We start from the raw sequence: 26965 nt of genomic DNA, 5'->3' as shown, positions 1-26965 counted from the left end.
CATCTGCCCCCTTCGTTCCCCTGCGTGGCACAGACTCACTGGGAGAGTAAAGTGCTGGCAGAGCACAGTGTGTCCGTCCAAGGCTGCAGCTGGCTTTGGTTTATATTAAACTAGGCTGGACCTGGCATTAAGCTGAGGCCCCTCATCTCCTTCCTGCTGTTGCACAGGTGAGATACCTGCTCTGCAATAGAGTTAAAAAATCAGTGCGTACTCCCCCTCTTCTCACTTCAGCATCTAAGCGGGGAGGAGTGGAGAAGCCTTGAGGAAATGGGATTGGACCTGTCCTGTTAGAACTCTCTGCCCGGGGAGCCTGGAAGAGCCCATGCTTCATGTCCCTTGGCTGCACATGTGGCAGAGGCAAAGGGAGGTGTGGAACCAAGCCAGGTCTGAGCGTGGGGACACGGCGCCAGGTGTGTCCTGGCCCTTCCTGGCCCTTCCCTTGCCTGCTCGAATTCAGGAGGTTGACAGAGGGTGGGAAAGCAGCCAGGCACACCCAGCTCTCCGAGGCAGTAAAATGATCCCTCTTTTGCCCTTGGGCCAAGCCCAGCTTTTCTAACGGATAAAAGGAGAAGCAGTCAGGAGAACTCCTTCACTTCCCGGGTCTCCAGCACAGCTTCCCTGAGCTTTCAAAGGGTGGGGGTACTGCAGACGCCCTCGGAGCAGCCATGTCCCGCTCTGTGAGTTTCAGCTCTCGCTCTGCAGCCGTCCCTGGGATCAGCCAAGTGCGGGTCAGCACCGTCTCCTCCACCCGTGGACTAGGAGGGGGTGCTGGCTTAGGCAGGGCAGGTGGCTTTGGCAGCTCCAGCCTCTACAACCTCGGCTCTGCCAACAAGCGGATCTCCCTTGGAGGTGGCAGCTCCTACAGCGTTCGCTCTGGATATGGCTATGGAGGCATGGGGTTCGGGGGGGCTCTCGGCCCCGCGGGCATCCAGGAGGTCACCATCAACCAGAGCCTCCTGACACCCCTGAATCTGGAGATTGACCCCAATATCCAGCGGGTGCGCAAGGAGGAGAAGGAGCAAATCAAGACACTCAACAACAGATTCGCCTCCTTCATTGACAAGGTGAGGTCTTGGCAAGACTGATAGCTCTGCGGACACTGCTTGAAAGTACATCTGACCCAAAGCTTGCTTAACCCGCTGGGGGATTCACAAACGTGCTCAGGGTCAGGTGCTCAGGAGCATGGTGTGATTTGCCTACTGCAATCCAATAACTTATCGAAGCCCATGTGCATTGCTGTCAGTAGAGGGTTGTGCCCTGCTCTAGGTCAGCTTTGCACCCCCTTTATTTAGCTGGTTTTGCCCATAATGTGGGTGCAGGCTTTAAAGATCAAATCCGCACCCAAGCACACCACCACCAAACCCAGGGAGGAGGGGGCCTCTTGCAGAGGAATCTTTCCAATAGAACAGATCTTGACGTGGGTCAGAGTTTGCTGTGTTTGCTTGCTGCCCTGTACCCCTGTGGCTTTACTGTCTTGCACTAATTGATCCCATGTCCTGTGTAAACTTCAGCTCTGACATCCTCAAAATGCAAGGAATCCAGACCTGGAGTTTGAGCAATTGGCTGACTTTGAGGTCTGTGGATGGCTTCTGTCAAGTGTCAGGCAGAATCTGCTTATCTTTAATTCATACAAAGCCTTAAAGTCATAAACCAGGCCCCAGAGTAGCAGTGCTCCCTCATGATCTTTATCACCCTCCAGAGATTAGGTGCTTCCTATGAGCAATCTGAATTCTTCAGATACCCTCCGAAGCCATCGTTCCCCAGGATCCAAACTCTGGCCTGTCAGCTCCCCCTTCCTCCCGCTTTCACAAATGACCCCTTGGTTGTTTTCCAGGTCCGGTTCTTGGAGCAGCAAAACAAAATGCTGGAGACCAAATGGAGCCTCCTCCAGGACCAGAAGACTGCCCGCAGTAACATTGCTCCCCTGTTTGAGACCTACATCAGCAACCTGCGACGTCAGCTGGATGGGTTGTTGAATGACAAAGGGCGTTTGGAGGGTGAACTGAAGAACATGCAGGATCTTGTTGAGGATTTCAAGACCAAGTAACGTATAATCTTCCCATCTAACGGTGTAGTTGAGCTGACAGGTTGGTCCGTAGCTTGGCAGAGACTTTCCCAGCTTTTCTGCTAGGGAGAGTGATTTTTTCCCAGCCATGAGTTAGGTGTCTAGTCCAGGGAAGCTGCCTGGATTCTTCGTGCCTTGATTGCGCGTTGTTCCTGGCACCTTGTTCCCTTGTGCTCTTCAGTGGCTCCATCCTCCTGGCTTTGCTCTGGGGCCTCCTCAGGGCTGGCTTTGTACTTGGGGTTGGACGGGCCAGTTTGGGTCCGTAAGAGCCCCACGGGAGCTCAGCAGGTTGGCAGGAGATGGGGGAACTGCTGCTTGTTTTGTGGGTGGGTAATGAAGCAGGTGACCTGTAATTTTTAAGCAACTTTTCAGTCCAAATTGTGTCACTTGGGAGGAGTCCCGTGAAGAAAGTAGCCTTTGTCCCAGCCTTGCCCAACCCAGCTCTACAGGGGAATGCCTCTAATAAAAAAAAAAAAAAAAAAGAAAGAAAAGAGGGAGCTGGCAAACTGGATCAAGCAGGAACTAAAACCAAATATATCTGATAATCCCCAGGGTGTGTTTAGGGAAAGTCAATAGCCAGTGATTCCCAAGGAGGTGCATGGGAATGATGTTTCCCCCAACCCTGCTCAGTTCTTCCCGCTCTGTGCTCACCCATCTCTGCGAGGCAGCACCAAGGAGCTGCTTGACCCCAGAGGAATTACAGCCCTAATTTTAGTTTCATGTCACATGAATACGGGGTGCACAGGGGCATATTTATTCCTCCACCTTACAGGTCCATGTAAAACCAAAGCCTGCATGTGCTAAGAGAAGGAAGCAGGAATTAGGAGCCTAAGATGCTAGTGCAGCAGGGGGGTGGGGATGTCGTAACTGGATTTCAGAACCTGCTTTTCCCCATTTATATGAAGAAAATCTCAACTTCTAAATTGAGTATCTTAAGTAGATATATCTAAAGTAGAATACCTAAGTAGAGTATCCAAAAGAGGACCAATTCTTCATGTGCCTGTTGCCTCTTTTTTGTATGTCCGATTGACACGGTAATTCTCTCTGGGGTAGGGGAGGAGATGTGTCTGCACGAGGCGCCAGGGGATGAGATTCAGCCCTTGACTCAGTAACTGCGTTGACTGAGGGCGCGGTTCAGGGCGAGCAGGGGTAGGAGCAGCCTGTTCTCCTGTCCGTGTGGCTTGGAGCAGGGCATGCCGAGGTGTGATAGCACCCTGGCCTTCCCGAGGCGCTCGGGAGTCAATGGAGAACATCCAGTGATTTGTCAGCTTGGTGGAGCTTCCCCCAGGAAATGAGGAGTTTGACAAACCGCTCTGAATAATTCATTTTTTTCACCTACCTCTGATTATCCATTCTGCATTGCAGGCTGTGCGTACGCAGCACGATCATGTAATTTCCAGGTTATATTATATTACTCTGCAATAGCAACAAAATCAGTGTATCAGCCTCAAAAAGGACATCCATTTATGCCAGCGTGGGCGGGCAAGCTTCCAGTGCAGAGCAGAAGGGGAGGAACATGAAGGCCATTGAAAGTGAAGTAGCTCGTGCTTTGGAAGGCAAATTACAGCACCAGCCACGCAGGAGCTGTGTAAATAAACACAGCAGTGCTCTAACTTTGGCAACGGCAATTCCGAAACAGCCAGAGAAAGTGGTTCCTGCTCTGTTCCTTGGATGACTTTCAGGATTTATGTAGCAGATTCTGGCTGTTTGTTGCAGCAGGTTGGCTTCTGTAGAACGGTGTAAGGCAGGCTCTGAGATCCAGGCTTGCAAGTGGTGCAAATCCGTGAAGTCCTCTAAAGTCAACAGAACGTGATTTCTATCTGCTGAGGATCCAGCTCATTATATCTAAAGGTGAACACCCAAGGAAGGGATGTAGCCAATGTTAGAAATTTGTCTGACTTTGAAGCGTAGCCACTTGGTGCAGAATGAGAATAGTTATACTCTGCTCTTACCAGGACAGTGGCATGGGATTGACACCTGCAAAATGTTCAAAAATGTCTCTAATAAGGAAGTGCACAGTGAACGTAGTGTCAGCAGGTGCTTTGATCAGCAGAGGGGAATTTGTTGAATCTCCTTGCACCTCTCCGCGTGTGTATTTGCTCTCTCAAGGGGCAGGTGACAAAGCTGAGAGCTGCAGGACATACACCGCCAGCCTGCAGCTGTCCGTGACTGGGGATAAGGAGCAGAAATCTTAAGTGCAGTGAGTTTTGATGAATGTGGGAAATGCTTTCTGGGTTAGTGGTCACGGTGGCACAGACCAGGACGGCTTTTAGGTGTCAGCTCATCCGACCTGTACCCTGGTACCTCTTGTGTAAATACAGCACGTGCCGTGGCAGCATGGCAAACTCTGCTTGGGGAGGTCACAGGCTCTGCTGAGGTCGTTCACAAAGAGGGAAAGAGATGGGATTTGGGGTAGCTCCTCACTGGGACATTTTTTCCTTTTACCCAGGCTCTAACTTCACACCAATCCTTTTTTTTTTTTTTTTTCTGGCAGATATGAAGATGAAATCAACAAGCGCACGGCAGCAGAGAACGAGTTTGTGGTGCTCAAGAAGGTGCGTGCCATGGGTATCAGCTGTGTGTTTGCAGCCCTCCTCCCCCTTTAGCCTCTACTCTGCCTTTGCCACAGCTGTCCCTAGAGACCTGCAGGTGAAGAACTACAGCTCTCATTTCTGGGTAAAAGCTGCCTCAGTGTAGCCACTGAAGCCTCTGTAGGAAGCTGGGAATATGATCCAGATCCCATGGGTATCATCGATTACAGCTAGATCTTTCCTTGGGAAATTTCCAAAGACCTTCCCCGAGTGTCCGAATTGACAGTGGATTTGCAAACCCAGGTCCAGGGGACCCTACAGAACATACAGGATCCTGCACACCAATATTTAGTACACTGGTAGATAATTTTTAGGATGTGGCAGGTTGTTGGGCAGAGGGACATGGAGAGCAGACAGCCTGGGGAATGTGATGGGCTCACACCTGCTTTTGAAGCTATCAAAGGCTGGGTGGGCTAATTATCAAAGATGTGGCAATCTCAGTGGATTATCACTTTTTAGGATGTGGATGCTGCCTACATGAACAAAGTGGAGCTGGAGGCCAAGGTGGATGCGCTGACGGATGAGATTGACTTCCTGAGGGGTCTCTATGAAGCGGTAAGGTCCTTCCTGCTGCTCGTGGCTGCTGCAGTGCAGCTCCACCCGTGGGTGAAGAGCAGCGAATGGTGACTGAGAAAATGAATGTGCTGGTGCCAGAGACAGGGAAGGTGATGGAGACGTGGAGTCTTCCCTTGCAGAAGCAGAAATAAGCCTGCAAGTAAAGTGCACGTCCTTTACCAGCGATTTCTCCCTGTCTGGGATGTGAGATGGATTATTGCAAACGTAGCTAGGACATACTTTTTTTTTTTTTTTTGATGCTGTTAGTGTGAAAACAAGGAAAACTGGTGTATTGTAGCCAGTGCTGTAGTCCTGGTATGTGTTTGTGTGCTGCGTGAGAGAAAGGAAGGAAAGCTCCTTGTCCCAAAGACCTTTGTCTTACCCATTATTTACAAGAGAAGAGTTTGACTGAACTGGACACTTGCATCCTTGGGTGAGGTGGTGGAGTTTGGCCCTCGCTTTGTTGTGGAGCTGATACTCAAGTTTCTTGGACTGGGATTTCATGCGGGGTTTTTATCTCGGGATAAATTAACCTGGCTGTCAAAATGTGGGTGATAAGAAGTAGCTCCATTTCTGCTGTTCATTACTTTGTGCTTTACAAGGTTGATGTGATTCAGTTGGTTTCCTTCGAGTTAATGAGTGTTTTGATCGAATTCTTCTTATCTGCCTCCCTTTCCCTTTTCTTCTTAGATTCTCTCTTTAATTGGCTTCCGAAAGAAAGGCCCTTACAAGTCAATGATTAATGGTATTGTTTTTAATTCAACTGGCAGGAACTGCGTGAGCTGCAGGCCCAGATCTCTGACACCTCTGTGGTGCTGTCCATGGATAACAGTCGGAACCTGGACCTGGACAGCATCATCGCAGAGGTCAAAGCGCAGTACGAGGAGATCGCCAACAGGAGCCGTGCAGAGGCCGAGTCCTGGTACCAAACCAAGGTGAGTTATGGGAGAGATAAAGGCAGTTACAGCTTCTGTTAGTAGATGTACTGTGTGTCACGAGTGGGAGAGATTTTAGCCAGCTAATTGACTGCCAGCCTGACTCCACTTTTTTCTCTTACACTGTCTGGTGTCGCAGTATGAGGCGCTGCAGCTCACTGCTGGGAAGCACGGAGATGATCTGCGCAACACCAAGAATGAGATCTCAGAGATAAACCGGGTGATACAGAGACTGCAGGGTGAAATCGAAAATGCCAAGGCCCAGGTGAGGAGCTGCCCTTGTTCTCCCACTGCAGAGCAGTGGATTTCGTAGCAGCACACATGCCAGGGATCTGGGTGTAACACAGCATCTGCAGAAGCAGACTGGGGGCAGCTGCAGTGCTCACCTCAAAAGCTGTCTGTTCTACTGGAGGGAGAAACTGCTGTGAGCAACAGAATGCTGAGAGGCAGCTGAACTAGGTGAGAGACAGCCCGACCCCAGAGCTCAGGGGGAAGGCAACGCAGAGCCCTTCCCAAAGGGTGAGGCTGCCTGTGGCCTCCCTCCCAGCCACACACATTCCTTGTGCCCCCTTGCCTCTGGGCTCTTCATCCACTCCCTTTTTTTGCAGAAGGGAACACACACCATGTTGGGACACATAAAAGAATTTTTCAGCTACAGGGGAGTTCTGTTTGCTTTCTCCAGGGACCGTTATCACTTTATCAAATGCCTGGTGGAAGCCAGACCAGTGAGTGCCTCAGACCTTGTTCGTTTGGGGCTGGAAACTGACTGTGAATAACCAGGGTGCACAAAGCTGGAGATAAGCCATTGTGATTCATCCGTTTGTGTTTATTTGGTTTCAGGGCAGGGAGGCTTCAACACACACTTACAAGGGAAGAGCTGACCCTGTGCAGCTCCTTTGAATAATGAATGAGTATAAAGGACATGTGTTCACTGTGAGCCCTTCCTGCCCAACGTGGGGCTTTTTTGGAGATGCAACGGGGCACAGTTGTGGATGCATTAGATTGCCAGCTTGGTGTGGCCCCACAGGGATGCTTTTGGGTTAGGTCTGCATTGTTTGTTAAATGCAGGTCTGCTCGAGTCCACGCTTGCCTCACATCAAAGCTTGCTGGAGCCCAACTGGCACTGAACAAGCTCTGGGGCGTAATAGGAGGGAAAACCTGAGCTTGCATTAACCCTGAGTGTTGTGTTGTTGTGTGTGGTGTGAGTGGGCTGAGAAGCTGAGGATCACCTGAAGAAAGTCTTCCAAAAATCTAGCTGGTGGAGAGAAATAGGGTCCTTTTGGAAGAACATGTCTTGAGATGGAAATGAGTTTCCTTCGCAGGCTGATCTCCATCCAGCAACCAAAAAATGTGTAGGTATGAACTTCTGGGGATCTAATTTGAGCAGATGGCTCCAGAAATCTGCAGATGCACAGAGATGGACTGGCCAGTAGATGCCAGAGGTCCGTGGGTCATAGTGACCCCACCAAGGGGGGAAATGCCCACTGACATACCTCGCTCCTCCCTGCAGCGCGCCAAGCTGGAGGCGGCCATCGCTGAAGCTGAGGAACGTGGCGAGTTGGCTGTCAAAGATGCCAGGGCAAAGCTGGAGGAGCTGGAGGCCGCTTTGCAGAAGGCGAAGCAGGACATGGCCCGGCAGCTCCGCGAGTACCAGGAGCTGATGAACGTCAAGCTGGCCCTGGACATCGAGATCGCGACCTACAGGAAGCTGCTGGAGGGCGAGGAGAGCAGGTGGGGGCAGCCTGTGGATTGTACGTGAGGAAGGGTCCAGCCCTTCATTCCCTTTGCTTGGGGACATTGTGAGGGCCCAGTTCCAATTTCTGCAAGGAAATGCAGAAGAGAAACCTTGTATTTTAAACTGGTTTTTGGTCCTGAAAATGCTTTGGCTGAAGAGCCAAACTGGCAAGTTCCGGGGAAAATTTGATACTTCTGGTGAAAATATGCAAAGAAGAAAAAAGTTGTTTTCCGTCATATGTTCAGAAAATTTCCAAGTGGCTCAAAGCTGGGTGGAATTAGGGCAGAGTGCCTGTGTTTTTTCAGGCCCCCCCAGGTGATAACAGACCTTGTAAATGTAGGGCCAGAACAAAGCGCTGGATGGCACACTTATCTTGTCTGAATTATTTACAACAGCAGTAATAACTCACTGCCATTGTCTTCATCCTCAGCACTGAGGCCCTGGGGGAACACTGAGTAATGCAGAGTCTAACCCGTCCTCTTCCTTTTTGCCTTTGTGTTTTTCTCCTCCAACAGGTTGGCTGGCGATGGGGTTGGCAACGTCAACATCTGTGAGTCGATTTTCTAATTTACAATAGTTACACGTAGCCATGTGCCTCTAGAAAATGGAGGTGAGGAGCAGCTGGGTCTGCGTGCAGGAGCCTCGTAGCGCCCTGCTGTAGCTTCTGCCACCCAGTTAAGCCCCTTCTTAAATGGGGGCCCCCTGAGACAGAAGTTGAGAGCGCTGTTGGCTCCATGGCAGCCTTCAGCTCCAACTCACCTGTATGAAATTTAACTTGGGGGAATATTGATCTTTCTTTCCTCCTATTTTTGTATGGAGAAGAAGGTACTAATGAGAAAAGGCGTTGCCTGGGTTGGAAGTTAGTGCAAAGGTGACGTTTAGAGGGTGTCTCCAGTGTGGGAAGCACTGGGTGCTCACCGTGCCTGGATCTCAGGCAGATACTGGTGTCTACAGCTCTAAACCAGTGGCTCTACTTTTCCTTCACTTAATTGCCACTAGTGGCTGGTGACCCCCATGCCCGCAGCCTCTTTGGTGCCCTGAGGGATGAGCTGGATGTGGTTGTGATGCAGGGTTCTACATGCTGCAGGGGGTCCTGAGCCAGCCTGACTGATGGAGAAGCAGATGAACTGCTCAACCCTCCCATGCAGCTGGCTTAGCACAGGGAATAAATGCTCTGGGCCAAATGTAACAAGAGTGGCCCAGGCCCTGTGTTCTGCAGGGGATGAGAGGGTTTTCATCTGGTTACTGCAGAGTAAAAGCGCCCTTTATGAGGGCGAAGTCCTCTGGTGCTTACGTTGGGTTTGCTTCTCTCTGTGCCGCAGCCGTGGTCAGCTCCAGCGGCTCCGGTGGGTTCCTGGGAGGAGGAATCGGTGGAGGCCTCAGCCTGGGAGCGGGCATGGGCAGCGGGGCGCTCGGCTTCTCCTCGGGGGGCAGCTCCAAATCCTACACCGTCACCACAACCTCGTCTAGCAGGAGAAGCTTCAGGAAGTAACTCCAGGAGCGGAGATCAACGGTACCCAGTACGTGGGAGCAGGGAAACCATAGAAAGAAAAGTCTTGTTGCCTTTTATAGGACAAATTGGCTGCAAAACTTCTGCAGTGATGAATGAATTGGAATAAGACATACCAGAGTACCTGACCCCGCCACATCACGCCTAAGGCTTGATCCTGCACTGTTGAACTTAGTGGGAACCATTCCACTGAGAGCAGGTTCAAGCCTGTAGGGTGAAATTCATCCGGTGAAGCAGGCGGGATAATGCTTTTGTTACTTGTGTGCTTGGTACCCCCTGCTCAGGGCTGGATTTCACCCTTTGAAGGGCAAAGCAATCATCTGAGTGGCAAACTACTCCACGTTTCTCCTGTGGTTTCTCAAAAGAGACCAGAAGATTATCTCCCTCTTAATATGATTTGGAAGACTTAATTCCCTTAGGCTCCTCAGAAAATGCCAACCCTTGTTAAGATTTCAGCCTGGGTTTATTTTCTTAAAGTATACCAAGAAGAAAACAGTGAAACTGTTTTGGGTTTCTCTTTATTTTCTTTGGAAATGGGCTCAGAAATGGAATTCAACAATTCCCCTTTGAATGAAGCTGATTTCTTACCGAAGGCAATGCGGACAGATTTACTTTCAGCTTTTTTATAGCAAAGTAGCTCATAAACAAGCTCCCCCACCCATTCCCTCTCCTTCAAAGAAGCCCAAAGCTTAAGGGATATGAAGTTGCTTAAAATTATAAGTAGCACACTAAAATGGGAGATAACGTTCCCCATCCCTGGGTGTCTCTTTTTTCCCCCACACATTTCAAAGCGTAACTAGTGATATCTGGTGCCTTCACTCCCCCCCAGCTAGGGGGAAAAGCGTGTTTGGTTGATGCATCATTACAATAACTACTTGTTCCTGCCAAAATGTGTCTTCAACTTAAACATGCCAGTGAAAATAGTTAGGTCATTACTGCAGTCGGAAGAACTGTTAGATAAATAACTCAGAGAAGCTGCACAGAACTGTTGTACCGCATGCTCAGCCATGTCCTAGCAGTGTATCTTTGGTTGGCGTTTTATGTCTTTGTGGTCTAAGACCTTGTCATGAGGCCATTAATAAAGTTTCCCTGTGGTGTGCTTCTTCAGTCCCAGCTGAGTTCCTTGTCTGTGCCACCCTGGATGCTCAGGAGCTCTGGAAAACAACCAACGTTGTCACCTTCCTCCTGTCTCCAGAGCCTGCTCGGGGCTGTGTCCCCTGGAGCGGGGCCACACTGCGCTCAGGGTCAGGGTTTAGGGTTTGCTGCCTGCCCAGGCTCCATTCCTGGGGAGATTCCCCTGCCTGCTTTGCACCCAGTCTGGGCAGTGGGATGATGCAACTGGTTTTGTTCAAGCTCTTGGCTTCAGCCCAGCCCCTGATCAGGATTGAAACTGAGACCAATCCCTCTCCGAGCACCATCTTCCTCCGCTGAGCCGAGAGAGAGGAGCTAAACATGGGAGGAAACTCCTCTCGCAGATGGCCGGAGCTTGGGGAGGTGAATCTGGGCCTTGCTGCATGTGGGCAGCTCCTTCCCGCTCCTGTTGGGGCGGCGAGGGGTGAGAAGGGCTCATCCCAGGGTGGGTTGGGCTTGTTCCCATTCTTGCAGGAGCTGGAGCTGCTGATGCAGAAGGCATCGCCCCGGCGGGGGGGCGGTGTGGGACCAGGCAGAGCTTTTGTACTCCCTGAGAAAAGCTGTTTCCTGCGGGGTGAGGATGGTGATGAGCCTAGAAGAGTGCTTGACCCGCCTCTGCACTACCCAGACCCCGTCAGGCCAGCGCCGACATGGCCCAGCACCTCGCGCCCGAGCGAGCCCAGCGCTGAGCCCGTGCGTGGTTTTACCACAGAGGCGGCACTAAAGTCGGGGAGGGGAGGAAGCCGGGGTGCCCAGCACAGCCGTTATCGGCGGCCCGGCACACCCAGCTCGCGGCCTTTGTGGCGTGGCCAAAAAGTCGAATGAAAAAAATCCCCTGAAGTTAACTGAAATGAAAAGCTCGAAGACGGACCTTGCCCAGATGCTTTTGGCAGGAGGTGCCGCTGTTTGCTGTCACGACGAGTTGTGCGTCTCTGAGCGTTGCAGGAGATGAGCAGCGCTCCAGGGCTGGTTCTGGAATTCTCAGCACTGACCTAGGAAGATGGAATTTGCAGTTCGGTGTGGCTGCAGCTTTCCCACAGCAGCAGAACCACGAAGCCTGCCCAGTGCTGATGGGGAACAGGGGATCTGTGCGCACCAGGAAATGCCATGAACTAGAGACAGACGCCCTTTGTGCTTGTTCTTTGGATTCAATCTTGGCTCAGTTTGGGGTCATAAGTGGAGCTGGTCAAAACTCAAGCTCTGCTTCAGAAGGCTGCTGGCCTTACGAAGGCAGAGTGCCCGGAATGAGCGTCAAAAGCAGATGTGTCGAAACTTTCCTGCCGAGCACAATTTCTGCAAGTTGTATTCAGGAGAAATAATGCAGCTTCAGAAGCAGCTTTGCAGCAGAGCAGATTTTTGCGCTTTCAGGGAAAAGAGACAGACGTGACCCAGCGAAACGCAGCACCCTCCCACTGCGGAGTCCTCCGCCACCGAGCTCGGCCGCTGCCAGACCGAGCGCCCGCTCTGTGGCCGGCAGGGCCCTCACCCCACTCTCCTCGCCCGGGCTGAGCCTCTGGGTGCCAGACTTGGCCTCCCAGTGCTTGTCTGGACAGCAGCTGAGCTTCCCGTGCTGCGGGGCACGATGTCACTGCTGCAGAGAATAGGGGAAAAAAGAACGATGATGGGAGGGTGCAGAGGTATTAAAAGGTAGAAAAAGGTGTCAAATGACCCGCAAAGCAGTGTTTTTTGGCCTCCCTGATTTGCAGCAATGAGGAAGAGGTATAACAAGCATCTGAAATCATACACAGACAAAGGATGTTCGTGTTGGTGCAGGGCCAGGAACGTGCCTGCTCGGGACATCAGAGTGACCTGATGAGCTGCTGGAGTTCACGGAGGAGCTGTGAGTTTGGGTTCAAAGGATTTAGGGAAAGCTGGAGGTCGTTTAGCTTTGCAAATGTGAGTTGAGGGAAAGACAGAGCCCAGCAGAGAGCAAAAGACAATTGCGGAGGGCGATTCTTCCTCAAATGGTCAAATCCTTTGGGCCATCTGGTGCCATCCCAGGGACACTGTTCGGTTCATGCGCTGGGACATCCCAGCCCCATTTTCCCTCCTGTTAGATTTAGGCAGGTAATACTCCACATTCAGGAGCCCATCCATCTTTCTATGCTCTGCTGTGTAGTTTCAGCCTTCCCCAGCACAGCTCCATCACTGTGAGTGTTGCCGTCATCACTGAAACATCTCAGAGCCCTCAGTTATTATCACCTCAATTAAACATCTTGATAGCTCTGCCCTGGCGAGGGCGTTAAGGGCTGGGGAGGTCGCTCCATCCATGTGCTTTACTCACAGAATCTAAGATGCCCAGTGGGTTTCATTTGGTGGTCAGTCGTATTTCCTCTTTCCAAGCCAACTCTCAAGGAAATCTTGCTGCTTTCTGACCCCATAAAAGCTGTGAACCTGATTTTTTTTCCTTCTTACAGTGTTGTTGGTGCAAAGCTCAGCTACCCCTGCCAAGGCTCAGAGCACTTCAGCTTCTCCCTCTTGCTCTCTGCAGGGTAAAATGCACAATAATTACCTTCATAATACTGATTTAAGACTACTTTGTAAGATTTATCTAATAATTTAAGCAATACTTGGAGTGTTTCTGCTCTCTGCTTGCTCTTAGCCTCTGTATTTCCCCCCTCCTAGTGAGCTGTCCTGATTTTCTCTCTCCAGCTTGGTGCCCCAGCTGAACACTCTCTACTTGCTGACTGTCGCCGGTGTTTTTTTCTGGGCAGCATCGCAGGATGTGGTTGCTCTGCTGCATCCACCTGCCCCTGTGGTGCTGCTGTACCGGCAGCTGCCAGCGCTGGGGAGTGAGGTTGGACACACGTTATTGTAATAACAGGACTGAGGTCACTGGCAACGCGGTTCTGTCCACGGATGTCAGAGGGTTTTACAAAGGAGATAAGTTCTGTTCTCTAGGGAAACTGAGGCAGGGGAAGGGTGAGGACTTTGGATACAAGCAGGCCTGTGAAGACAGAAGGTGGGGAGCTTTCTACGGTTCCCCAGTGTTTAAGCTGATTTCTCTTAATTTTCCATCATTTTTTCAGTAACTTCTAAGGCCAAAACCCTGCTCTGAGGTGGATTGAGATTTTCATTTTATGTTTAAAGGGAATTAAATGGCACAAACCCAGTGTGGACTGGGGGCAGGTAGCATGGGCTGGGAGCTGGGTCTGCTTTGCCTGGGGGGTTACTGCAATGAGCTGAGCAGGGCCTCGACTGGTGCTGGGATGAGAGGAAGGACAAGGGGGTGTAAAACCATCCAGCAGCTCCTGGTGTCTGGCTCTGAGGAGTTCCCAGGCAACTCGAGGCAAACGGTGATGGTTTTAAGGAGATTTAGCAGTCAGTAATAGTAATAAAAAGTTTCAGTTAGCTTTATGCCAATTGCTAGAACATCTTTGCTTAGTCAGTGCCCTCTAAATGCTTTTGTTTGTTTGTTTTTCCTGGGGGAAAAATCATTTGGGGCTCCACCCTCTCCTAATGAAGACATCTAACTGGGAAGCACCTGTTTCTCCTGCCGCCTTGGCAGCCAGCTGTGTCGTAAACACCCGGCATTGGCTCCTCGTGTGCGGGTGTGAGGAAGAAGAGAGCTGTGCCTTCAGCTCAGTGGTGCTCTGGAGAGGTTATAAGCCCTCTCCTTGCTTAGCTGCTCATGTGCACTGAGGATGGATGCCTTGGGGAGTATGGGGGACTGCTGAGGTGCGGTGTCAGGGTTGGGAGGGAAGAGCTCCCAGCGGATGGAGGGCTTGGCCTGGGCCTGGTTTAGACCCCTGTGGGCTTTGGCATTTGAGATCCTGGTAGGTAACTTGCTCTGTCAATTTATTGGAGATGCAAGACTAAAGCTAGAAGAAAAGCCACTGGCAAAATACATGGTCGTTAGAAGTAAATCACTACTTCCCCTTTTCCTTCAAATAGGGTTGATGTACTTCGTTAGCAGTTCAGCGAGTTGGGTCCTGGATGACTGGGAAGGGAATTGATGCTGGTCCCACGTGTTTAAGGTTGGGTTTGCATCCCTTGAACAAGATCGCAGAGGAGCTTTGTGTCTTAGGGCCAGACACGTTGATGGATCAGCCCGCTCCATACCCGACAGTGGGCTCTGGCCCCCAGACCCCTCAGTTATGATGGTATTTATGGTAACAGATGAGCCAGACTGTTAGAAAGCCAGAAGAAAAAGGCAAGTTGAGGATCAGTTTCAAAACAGATAATGCAAGTACATAAGCAAACTGCCTTCAAACAGCAGCACCCCTTGAAATCGGTCCTTTGGGGCAAATAATCAGTGAAATCCATGCAATGTGTAGGGAAACTCCAAGCTAGGCGATTTTAGGCGAGTTCGGCTCATGCCAGGAGTATATGTGTAATCTAAAAAACTGACAAAACTAGGTTGATCTGGGGTGGGAGCTGCTGAGACAACTGGGCCAGATAAAGCTCTAATGAAAACGCTCTTAGGCAGAAGGTACTCCCTCTCTCACTTCATTTTAATCCTTGAATCTATAGGAGTGGGAAGACCGGGGAACTACACCCAGGCATCTTGTTTTAACTGCATAATGGGAGAGATGAAGGGGATTTTAGCCCTCCCAGCTCCTAGTGTTCCCTAGCAGAAATAGAAAAACTCCTGAGCGTGGAAGAGACCTCTTTGCCTTTTGTATCCCCATGTAATAGGCCCCGAGGGAATGGCCTCAAGCTGCCCAGGGCAGGGTCAGGCTGGCTCTGAGGAAGGATTTCTGTGCAGAAGGGGCTGTTGGGCGTTGGAATGGGCTGCCCAGGGCAGGGGGGAGTCCCCGGGATCCCTGGGGGGGTTGAAGAGTCGGGCTGACCCAGCGCTGAGGGATCTGGGGAGTTGGGAAGGGTCAGAGGGAGGTTCATGGTTGGGCTGGAGGAGCTTCAGGGGCTTTTCCAACCCGGATGATTCTGGAATTCTGTAATGGAAAATGGGCATGCAGTCTGGGGTTGCTGGGTGCCCACCGGCTCTGGCTTGGCTGTTGCTGTGTGTTGGCAGAAAGGGATGTGTGTTGCTTTGTTTTCAGCCTTGCCATTTATCTACAGCTTTTTACATGTTGCTCCTGGCTGACTTGGGCATGGACACCACCTTCACGTGGGAGCTCCTTGTGCTCTTGCTGCTAACACCGTCACCGCAGCTCACCGCCGTGCCACAGGCCCCCACGCTGCTCCTCCAGCACGAGTTTCTGTTGGCTGATGCATGGGCACTTGCAAAGCCAGGCTCTGGGCTGTAGGTGAGAAAGGCAAGAAGCTGCAAAAGGCAGAGCAAAGCTGAGGTTTGGTTTCAGGAATTCCCTGGAAAAAAGGCAGACGATGCCTCAGCTTGGTAGAAGGTGAATACCTCAACTTACAGATGTCGGTGGCAAAGCGTTCTTCTGCACAGAGCCTTTAGAGAATGGGAGGAGCTTGCACTTTCTCAATCTACCTTCAAATGCAAAGCCCTTTAGCCTCAAATGTGAGCCTGACCTTCTCCAGCCGGTCTCACGCTGTTCGGAGGCACCAGGCCTGGCTGTTTGGGTGGGTTTGCACCAGTGGAGCTCTGTTAGGACTGGTGGCAAGAACTGATCTGCATCAGGACTGTGTGGTTGGTTTGCAGCCTGGCAGCTCTGACATAGCACTGTCCAGTCGTTTTCCCTTCCAACAAATGCACCTAAAGTAGCTTGTTTATCACCCACCTACTCTCCTCACCCTCCAGACTCTTCCTGTAGGTGACGATCTTGCCGTCCAGGGCCAGCTTGATGTTCATGAGCTCCTGGTACTCACGGAGCTGCCGGGACAGGTCCGCCTTGGTCTGCTGCAGGGCTGTCTCCAGCTCGGACAGTTTGTGCTTCGCATCCTTGGCGGTCGTTTCCCGACCCTGCTCAGTGTCAGCCACGGCAGCTTCCAGCCTGCAGCGCTGCAAGGAACGTGACACGGTCAGTCCTGGCTGTCTCTTGCTGTCTTCAAATGCGATGAATTATCAAGAGATGGGTTTAAAGTCTGGTTGCTCATTCAGCCCAGCAGTAAGATGGACACGCAGTCCCCTCCAGCAGGGGTTTGAGAGAGCTGAATATGCAGTTTCAGTGCTCCCTTGTGTTGCTCACAGGGATTGGGGTGCTGTAACTGCATCCACCTTCAGGTACTGCAGGAGTTTGGCTTTAACGCAGCCCTAGTTGGAGCAGCAGAGTCCCAGCTCGTGAACACCCTTTGTAAGGTGCTACAGCACCATTTCATGTAGTTGTGGGAGCTTGCAGGAACAGCAATTCACTCTGCCCTGCTGAAACAACCCAACCTGGCTGTGCTCCCCTGGGCCTTGGCACTCCTCACTCCTCCGTTCAGTCTCTGGGCTGTCCATGTCAGCTCAGCTGTCTGTTTTTGTCTCTCGCAGGCTGTCAGCGCTTCTGCCTGCAGTGACTTGCAACTCCTCGAGCAAAAAAAACCCCAAAAGACATTCTTGCCTATCCCCAAAACTTGAGTTAAATCACAGCAAATCAGGAGAGTGGGGGGTGTTTCTCTAGGCTTGAAGTTGGTCTGAAGAGAGAAACTGCACCCAAACCCTCCCTCTGCCAGGTTTTCTCACCTTCCTTTCATCCCAGGCCTGCGCTTCTGCCGGGCAGCGTCCTCGTACTGAGCCTCGACCTCACAGTGGTGCCTCCAAGCCAAGATCTCGGCTGTTGTCCATCCACACGACCACCGAAGTATCTGAGATCTGGGCCCGCAGCTGGTGGATTTCCTGCTGGCTTGAGCTGGGCAGGGAGATGCTGGTCCCACTCTGCTCCCAGTCCAGCCCCAGGCCGGTGTGTCCACCCACACTGGGCACTTTGGTCCCCCTTCGAGGTGACCATGCAGAGATGAATCGCTGATTCTCACCATTCACCCTCGTGACCATCTTTTCCCCTGTCCTTTGGGATAAGCAGCTTCAAAATCCAGCTGGGAAATGTGAGCAGTGGCTGGAGCCATGGGGAGGCTTCTTACCTCTTCACAGAACATTCTCAGGAATTCAGCCTCTTCTTTCAGGCTTTCTACCTTGGCTTCCCGCTCTGCTTTGTTTAAGGAAAAACAGTCTGCGTCCTGGAGACGTGTTGGGGATAGAAGAAGGAAGTTTGTTAGTGAGAGCAGACTCAGGGCTGCCCTTGGGGTGAGGGACTTTCAGTGCTGGTACCGTGACCCCGCGCCAGCTCCCAATTACACCGTTGCTGCTGATTTGAGTTCAAGCAAACCCAAGCACCAGCTCCTGCTTGTACTTGTTTTGTGTGCTGCTTTGGGGAAATAAATCACCACGAGCACCCCAAAGACCTCAACCTGGAGAGGAGAGTTCAAACAGCCCCTTGCTCACCTTCTTCAGGGCAATAAACTCACTCTGGGTGCACGTCCGCTGGCTGCATTCGTCCTTGTACCTGCGTGGGAAAATGGGAGATGTTTGAGTTCAGCGCAATTACATCTTTGTTTGGGTTTCTGCAGGCCTTCTTTCAAGAAGTGAAACTCCTGATTTTTTTTTTCCTTCTCCCCAAACAGTGTTTTGGGATGCTTTGGTCTTGTTTCATAGCCCATGGGAAAGCAAACGTTTTCAGAGAGGTTGCTGAGTCTTTACAAAATTGCAGCAGGACTGTTTTGATTTGACCTTGGCGACAGCAAATGGCTGCTGAACATTTCTAAATGTTAATTCTTTGAATTAGGAAGGAGAGAAAGAGAACCTGGAAGAGGAACATCCTCCGTTTCCTCCATCTCTTTGTAAACTGGGGCCTTGTTTTATATACTGAGATCCTGGTAGATCTCTCCATCTACCTACTCGTTCTCTGGGAACCATTTACTACCACAAAAGGTTCATGGTTTCTGCCTGTTTACACGTCTTGAACAACATTTTGAGCCCTGCACTCACATTTCTCTGTTTTTTACTTACATTTTCTTGTTTGTTTCCAAAACCTGCTGTGCAGCTTTCAGGTCTGTGTCTAACTGGGCTCTGTTGCACCCCAGTGCTTCCAGCTCCTTCTTCAGATTACCAATATGAGCCTCCAACATGGGTGTGATGGTTGACCTGCAGTGGTTTTGTCCCTGCAGAAAATTCCACTTGGTCTCTAGCACCTTGTTCTGCTGTTCCAGGAATCGAACCTGAATCCCGGAAAGCAAAATAAGAAACGAGATGAGGATTAAGAGCTCGTGAGAGCCAGTGTCCGTGTCACAGCAGTGAAATGTGCTCCTGCTCTTGGTACACGTGAATGCAGCATTTCCTAATCCAGTGTGCTTTTGTTCTCGGGCACCCATGTGGAAATGCACAAAAAAACAAAGCACTTCTAGAAAGGATAGAGTTCCAGTAAATTCAGGACGTGTGTAGAGAAATGGGAAGGAACTGGAAGGCTGATGAAACTGGTTTTAGCTTGTTCCCTCCCTGTAGTCAGGCCTAGAGGCAATAGTGCCCGTACACTGAAGCTTCCCCCGTGGCTCATAAACACCTCGAAGCTCCGCTGGCACCCTTATGTGAGTTGCCCTCAATGTTTTACATGGGTTCCCTGCCCTTTCCGTGCTAGACACCTCACTTGGACTCTGGTGCCTGCAAACTGGGCCTGGGGAGGGGTTCTCAGCTCACCTTCTCAATGGAAGAAGCAAATTTGTTGTTGAGGGTCTTGATCTGCTCCTTCTCTTGGTACTTCACCATCTGCATGTTGGGATCGAGTCCCAGTCTGAGCGGTTGGAGAAGTTGCTTGTTGATGGTGATGGGTGTGATGGTGCATGGCATGGAGACTCCACCAACTCCGTAGCCAAAGCCAGCACCTCTGTAGCCAAACCCTGTGTCAGCTGCACCAAAGCCATATCCACATCTCGGAGGAGAACATCTTCCAACAACTATTCTGGGCCTGAAATGCGTGATGGCATCAGGACTTCTGCTGCTGAAGGAACCCAAACCACAGTAGCCTGTGCCACCACCCCAATGACATGAGGCAGCGCTGAAACTACATCAACTCCTGGGAAGAGCTACAGAGGAAGAGCTGATTTTCCTGATGGCGTGGCCGGAGCTGATGCTGTAGGAGCAGCAGGACATGGCTGCTGGTGGGAGAGGGCTTGAGACAGGCGACGAGCTGGGAGCAGATTCCAGGGTGCAGTTCCCTCTGACCACAGCGGAGCAACTTCTTCCTTTTATTTGCCTGGAAAATGGGGCGAGGCTGCATGAAACTTCCTCAAAAAATGTTTATGATGCAAAGAATGTGAACTACTTAACATATATTGTGCTTACAGCAGAGAAAGCACCAGCATATTTGCCCCATAAAGGGTTGAAGAATGCTGTTAAGTCAGAGGGGTTATATTTAGATCTTGTGTAATAGCAACAAAAATTAGGGCAGTTGGGCTGGGGGAATTGTTTTCAGGACATGGTAAAAATTGCATGTTTCCCTTTTGATAGGTTGGATGAAGTGGCCCTGAGACTTTGAAAATGTAAACCACTTTTCTGTCAAAGGAGATCGTTTTATGTTTTGCTGATACCTCAGCTTGTGAGTAAGAGCTTTGGAGGAGGATGTGATTCAACCTCCTGTTTAATAACAACTATCAGTAATAAATGTGAGTTTACTGAGTATTAATGAACGAAGTCTTGCAGGCAGGTTAGTGGTAAAAGACCAGGTTTTATTGGATCTGCCTGTAAAAGGTAACGTGTTTTAATGACGGGGAAGCATCTGCAGGGCCAAACCTATTTTTCAAGGTGATTTTTCTGCAGGTTGCTGATACCTGTTTTCCAATGTGTCAATTTATTGAGGGGAGGGGAACTGCTGATTAGTTGAAATTGAAGCCGATACCTGGAACATGGTAGCTTTTGCAGACACTCTTATTGGCCAAACCCTCAGAAAACTGGTGTGTCCCCATCCCTCAGCTTGAAGTTTGGGTTCCCACCTGGTTTGGGGCAGGGCCAGGCTTGGTCCTTCGCCTCCTACGCTGGGCAGGTGCCCTCATTGCGGCGTCAGGGCTCCGACTCTTCCTGGCTTTGCTGTTCACACACGTGTGTGTGTCTGGATCCCTGGAAGGACAGGGATAGCGCTGGCGCCCGCGTCGCTGCGTGGGAGGGTGGCATGGTTTGTAGGGGCAGGGTGGATGTTTCAAACTAATGATTTTGTTTTGTTTACTGCATTTCTTTCCCCTTCCTTATTCCGTGGTTGGTTACAATTGCAAGCCAAAATTACCAGCTTTGCTGTAGGGATCTGGGAGCTCTTGGGCACTTTGGCTCCAGGGCTCACGAACATCCTTAGGGGAATGGGGCATGAGAAGATCTAGAGCTGGTCTTGGGGTTGTCCTCAATCCTGGTGTCACATCATGTAGTTTTACGTTCTGGCTCTGGCTGCATCTCTTTTCTCCACATTGTCCTCCTATGAAATGCTTTCTGCTTTTGATGAGATGACACCAAATGCAACTGTCCAGCTTTTGGACAGAGATCTGAGGACAGGGGTTGCAGGAGGCTGAGCCTGGAGGGAGCCTGACCCGAAAGGAGAGAGGGATACAGCTGCAGGGTCTTCGATGCAACAGGGAAAGGCAGTTGAATATGTTGTTGAACTGACTCCAAAATAACCAAAAATGTTTTGAGCTAGCTTAATTAAGCCAAATAGTTCAAACTGGGTTGAGCATGTTGGGAGTGAGACCTTTTGGTGCTACATTTTATTTTAATGGAAAAATCTTTATTAAAAAAAAAAAAGAAAAAAAAGTTTTTGTTTCAGAAAAAGTTTCTAATGCAAGAATTCCTCTTCTTTCAGCCTACTACAGGCTTCAGAGCAGGAAAATATCTCGTGGTTTTGTTCCTGTTCTTGTGATCGCTCATATCCCAGCTGCATTCACACAGTCTGGCTGTAGCCACTTTGAGCACGTCTGTCATCCCGCGGTGATTTTCTGCCCTGAGGGAGTTTCCCTCCCTCTTTCATCCTGATTTGAGGGGATTAGGTCCAGGGGTGTGATGGGCACGGGAGGGGTGTGGTGGGGGAGACATGCTGTGACCCGATCTCCTCGCCCCCCTCCCTGGGAACATGGACCAGCTCTGCACCCACATTTTCCAACAGCCAGTGGATCTCTTGGGGATTCTCTCGGCCTTGATTTGAGTTTGAGTTTGTTGATTGGTTGGGGTTTTTTTTTAATTGTCTCCTGAATGTGTGTTTTGTAACTCTGGAAAGAGGAGCTATATCGTGTGATCTCAGATTTGCTGTGTCAGTTTATTGGGGAGAAATAGAGGAAAAACAAGATAAAGGCAAGATCCAGGCAAGACTCCTCTCTTCCCTTTGGTTTTTAACTTTTCATTGTCCATACACTGGAGGAGCAGAAACTTCTATTGTAATACTTAGTATTTTTTAACCCAGTTATCTTCTCAGACAAGTGGTTCCTTAATACATAAGCTGTGCTAACTGTTCACTGCCTTGTTAAACCAGCATTGCTGCCCAGGCTTTGCTAGACCTACTCACCCCAGGAGGAACAGGTAAACTTTGAGAAGAGCCAGCTTGTAAACCTACAGCATAAGGTAATGAAAAGAGCAAGTTTCATAACAGTACTGAACATTGCAGAGAATAAGCAACGCAGGCTGGACTGAAAGCTTTAAAATCCCCCCCCCGTGTTCTCTGTGTGTGCGGCTAGCAGGCTGCTGCTGATAGGAACTGGGGAAGTGAGGACCCTCCTTTCAAATGCTTGGGGTTTTTTTAGTATTTTGACATGTAGGAGGTTGTAGAGGACATGAATTTGACATTGGAGCTCTTCCCATTCCCATCACTGTATCCTGTGGTGGTACAAGGAGCACGGATGTCTCCAGAGACAGTGATGCTTTTGCCACAGATGCCTTCTCCAGTCACTAGGCCTCTGCTTCTGAACAGGGGTCTGCTGCTGGAAGAGTAGCTGCCACCAAAGCGTGGGTCAGTACTGCATGTGATTCTTCCTGGAGATCGGCACACAGCTGCAAAGAAAACATTCCAGCTCAGGATTTCCATCCTACAGAGTAGATCTAGGGGGATTAGTAGGAATAGGGATTTATCTGGTACTTATAAATATTCACAGGGCAGCCATCATCTACCTTAGGGGAAAATGGGGATGTGTAAAAACCAAAGTCTGCATTTAGTGTGTGTCCCTGTAACTGGCCAGTAACTGGGAGGTCTGGGGGTGTGGGAAGCTGCCCACAGGCCAGTGCTTTGGACCTACCATGACTCGACTGCTCAGCTCATGCCTGGAGGAAGTTTTCCCAAGTCTGGTGTCGTGCCCAAGGAGGGAAAGGGTTTTGCTTTGGCTTCATGTGTGTAAGTGTGAGCAAGTCCTGGCCAAGGGCTTTCTCTCTGTCCCCTCAATGAGCTCGTGTGTGAGCAGGTACCCAGTCATTTTGGCTGGAGTGACACGGCTGTGGCTGAGCCTCTGGCTTGATCAAACCTGAGGCTACACAAGACATCATCTTTATTCATTCAAAGTCTTCCATTTGAGGGAAAACCTGAGTGTCTGGGCGCAGTAGAAGCTTTTGACATTGTAAGGCATTTGGGTCCATAAATACTGGGAAGCGCTTTGGAACACGTCGCTCCCTAGGACGTCGGTTCTCGTGGGATTTGCTGCGATTCCAGAGGCGGTGGCTCAGCCGGCGGATTGAAGGGCGGCCATGGGCTTAGATGTGTTACTGCTGCTTCCTTGCAAGCATCCTGCAGGGCTGTACCAGCACCCACCCGCTCTCCTCTCCATCCTGCAGCTTCCTGTAGGTCATGATCTCCATGTCCAGGGCCAGCTCGATGTTCATCAGCTCCTGGTACTCACAGGCCGTGTCCTCCTTTGCCAGCTGCCAGGACACCTCCAGCTCAGAGACTTTGCACTTTGCGTCCTCACCAACCCCTGCCCCGAGCTCCTCAGCAATAGCTCCTTCCAGTTTGTATCTCTGCAGGTAGGAGATTTTTCCCTGCCGCCACTTATTTACATGTGCTTTGAATAGTTCAGAGCTCTTGAATCTGCCTGTCTGTGTGTTCATCCTCCTGCACTTTGTTATATTTTCAGACTCTGTAGGTGAACCTTGAACTCTAGGACGATTCTCTGCCTAGCTGAGACTTTGGTGTAGGTGTTGTCTTCTCACTGCAGGGCTCTCCCGATGGCAGTTTATCAGTCATAACAGACTATTTTACTCTGTACTTTGGATTCCAGGCAAGTCTTACAGTTGAGCACCTGACATGTATTTCATCAAAACTGACTTTATTGCTCCCTTGTTCTAGCAGAGGTGTTTTGGAAAGCCACAACCTGGGAATTGTGATGAACACGTTATTGCCCCTGAGTCATCCTAACCTGGACTTTGGTGTTTTCACATTCTCCCGTGAGTCTCTGAATCACCGAATTCAGCTCCACAATTTGATTCTTTGTGTTATGCAAGCTGTCATCATGTTTGCTAGTGGTTTCTCTCAGTTCCTCATACTGAGGAGAGAGAAAACGCAATGAAAATAAATACCAGAGCGAGGAGATGAGTCAGTAATTAAACCTGCTGTGTGATTCTGGGGCCACAGTCCCGGATCTTCAGCTTTAAGGCAAAAAACCTTTGTCACTGGGGGACACGAATGACTCAATCACACAGATCTGTGTGTGAAGACGTTAACAGAGGATGTATCACGTGTAGGGAGAACATAGCAGGTGGCTAAGAAAGCAGAGCTTTAAAAAGTCTGTTCAACCCAAATTAGGACATATGAAGAAGCAGAGCCTGTAGCAGACAGAAGTGGGGCATAACTACTTCTGTGAGAGTCCATCATGACTCACCCGGCTGTAGTACCTGCATCAGCCCATTGGCAATGTCGTCATGTTGAGCTCTGACATCAGCAATGTTGTCATCCGTGTCCAGGCTTCAGCTGTTGTCCATTTGCACAATAACAGAGCATAAATAAGAGCACAATAAAAGTGTCTGAAACATGCTTGGAGCTGAGTGGTTTCCCAGAGGCAGCAGCAAGATTGTCAGTCTCTGCAGGAGGCGTTTTCCCTGGATCACCGCGGTTTGGAGACAAGGAGATGCAGTGGGTTTCACGTACCATGGCTTCAGGCTCGCTGCAGAAAACCCAAAGAGAGATTTTCTGTTTTAATCTCTCTGGCTTCTACCTTCACCCTCAAGTTGACACAGATATTGCCTGTGCGGTGCAAGAGTAACGCCTCTGAAATCCAGAGCCATCAACACATGTACACATGAAACACCAAAAATCTCTGTGATCTTTAGTGATGGGTTGTGGGAGCCTGCAGAGACATGGGGTGGAGAGAGAGGGAGTGAAAAAGGAAAAGCCGTTACCACTTTATACAGGCTCCTCAGGGAGGTGATCTCTTGGACAAGGGGCTCCACCTTGGCTTCCAGTTCAACTTTGTTCACATAAGCACAATCCGTGTCCTGAAGGGTTTATGAAATGAAAGAGCAAACCGCTTAATGCCAGCGAGCGATGAGATTGCAAACTCTTAGGGCTGCTCTTTTCAAGGACGTAAATTTTACCATACTATTAAATTGTTCTACTCTCCTGTCCTCTTAGAAGACAAAAAAATCACTATACACAGAGAAGGAAAGGTTTTGACCAGTTGGGGTACACAAACATCCCAAGCGAACAAGCTCAGCTGAAGCTGAATCATTTTAGAGTGGGATTCAACTCTTTTAATTAAATCTTCCCAAAAGTTGGCCTTTAGGTCCCTCCAGAGTCTCTGGAGAGTGAGAGGCAGTCTCACCCTCTTTCCAGGAATATTGGCTGCTGTTCATACCAAAAGCCCAGAATAAGTGTTTGAGTTGGTTTGAAATGTTCTTACCCTTTTGAACGTAACAAGCTCATTCTCTGCACGTTTGCCAGTGGGTTTCTTCTTCATACCCGCGAGGAGAAGAAAAAAGATCACTTTGCTCCTCATTATTCAGCTTAAGCAAGAATCTAGTCTTCCACTACCACCTCCAACTTCAGCATGGAAACCAACAGCTGATGCCAGTCATAGATGTGGACATCTGGAGCAGATCCTGCAGCCTTTGCCATCCACAAATTCAATGAGGGTCAGTTCTAGCCCTAGTCTTGGAGCTTTCATGGTTTTTAAACTTTGTAAACTTCCATGATACCCTGCGTGGTTCCCAGTTCTGTTTCCAGCTTGGCTCTGTTGCTTCCCAGAACCTGCAGCTGCCTCTTCAAGTTGCCAATATAAGTTTCAAACATTGGCTCAGTGTTGCTCCTGTAACACTTCTGTTCCTGTAGAAATCCCCGTTTGATCTCCAGCACCTGTTGCTCCAGGAACTGGACTTGAAACCCAGAAGTAAAGCATTCCAAGTACAGTGATTTGTTATACTGGTGGCACAGGAATGAACATTACAGTCCCAGAACTGACAAACTGAAAGATAAAATCAGAGTTAGTCAGGATAGACATGCACTTAAAATCTGTTGAACAGAGTCTCCTCATAAGAAGGTTCTTTAGAAAAATATAGTGGTTGTGACTATGCAAACAGCACCAAGTTAGACTCAGCACCAGAGTGGGGTAACTCAGAGGTAATTCTACTCAAGTTAGGGTTCAAGTGATGTAGAAATGGGGCTTTAGAGAATGAGTTTCTCTGCATGTAACAGCAAAGCTTGATTGCCATTTGCAATAAGACTTTACACCACTCTTGGAGCATGAAAATACCTTCTTGCCCCCACTGAAGGCTCCTTTTCACTCTGAGGTGGTGCAAAATGTCCACCTCAACCCTGGGCAGGCCCTTACCGCAAAGCCAGGCTGTGGGTTTTGGCTGCTGTGCCTAGTTAGCACTCCAGCAGATGCAGCCCTTGTCTCGGCCGCGCCGTACGGCAGCTTCTTACAGCTCGCCGGCTGCGCTCCCCGCTGAGCCGGGCATCGCCCCGCTTGCCTTGTCAAGGAAAAATGCAAACTTGTGATTGAGGATCTTGATCTGCTCCTTTTCCTGGTGCTTCATGGACTGAAGGTTTGGGTCCACCTCCAGCCTGAGCAGCCGGAGCAGATGCTCACTGACTGACCTTGGCGCTGTGTTGGGCTTGCAGCCCCCGTTGCCACCAAGGCTTCTGCTGCCTGGGGTACCCCACAAATCCACCTCCCCAGCTGAGGTGGTGCTGACACTACAGCTCTTCCCACTTCTCAGGGTCGCAGCAGAGCAAGAGCTGAAGCTCCTCATACCCCCATCTCTGGAGCAGACAGGTGGGATTGGCAGGATGTCAGGACCAGCTTGGAGGGGAGTGAAGGCAGAGGGAGGAGCTGAAGGCAGGACCAGGAGGTGGTGCAGCCTGGCCAGAAACCCTCAGTGGTGAGAAGCAGAGCTTCCACCTTTTTGTGTCCCAGGAAAATGGGCTTCAGGTGCACAACCAGCCCTAAAAGATGATTCTGAAAGGGGTTTGTGAATTCAGGTTGTTTGGTAATATCCCACATGTCTCTTTTGCTGAATAGTGACATGAACACACCTATCACTGAGTTATCGCCTGCATTTCTAATTTAAATGGGAGGGAATCCCTGGTCCCATAAAATCTGCATTTGCAAACCTCCTTTTTTTTTTTTTTTTTTTTTTTTTTTTTTTTTTTT

The 26965-nt window shown here is 50.1% G+C and overlaps 2 protein-coding genes across 2 annotated transcripts; one reads left to right on the top strand and one right to left on the bottom strand.

Annotated features, from left to right (window-relative positions):
- Nucleotides 1-24: 24 nt before the first annotated feature.
- LOC113491031 (keratin, type II cytoskeletal cochleal) lies at nt 25-10498 on the top strand. The gene is made up of 9 exons (XM_026867658.1): nt 25-1064; nt 1835-2043; nt 4560-4620; nt 5116-5211; nt 5982-6146; nt 6286-6411; nt 7657-7877; nt 8397-8431; nt 9204-10498. Exons 1-9 carry the CDS (start codon nt 666-668, stop codon nt 9371-9373), a joined length of 1482 nt encoding a protein of 493 aa, XP_026723459.1. The 5' UTR covers nt 25-665; the 3' UTR covers nt 9374-10498.
- Nucleotides 10499-16178: 5680 nt separating this feature from the next.
- Nucleotides 16179-25270, bottom strand: LOC113491037 (keratin, type II cytoskeletal cochleal-like; the record flags this gene model as incomplete). The annotated part of the gene is given in 13 exon segments (XM_026867663.1): nt 16179-16386; nt 16770-16844; nt 16846-16935; nt 17058-17120; nt 17122-17210; nt 17453-17548; nt 17814-17874; nt 18378-18586; nt 19062-19419; nt 23131-23336; nt 23735-23860; nt 24714-24809; nt 25214-25270. Coding segments are annotated over 13 exon segments (1734 nt in total), but the record flags the coding sequence as incomplete, so codon positions are not given.
- Nucleotides 25271-26965: the final 1695 nt, after the last annotated feature.

The sequence above is a fragment of the Athene cunicularia genome, unplaced genomic scaffold, assembly GCF_003259725.1.
Source record: "Athene cunicularia isolate RWA unplaced genomic scaffold, athCun1 chrLGE22_part1, whole genome shotgun sequence".
In the NCBI taxonomy this organism is placed as follows: domain Eukaryota; kingdom Metazoa; phylum Chordata; class Aves; order Strigiformes; family Strigidae; genus Athene; species Athene cunicularia.
The sequence above is the reverse complement of the archived record's forward strand: the minus strand, read 5'-3'. Positions and strand labels throughout refer to the sequence as shown.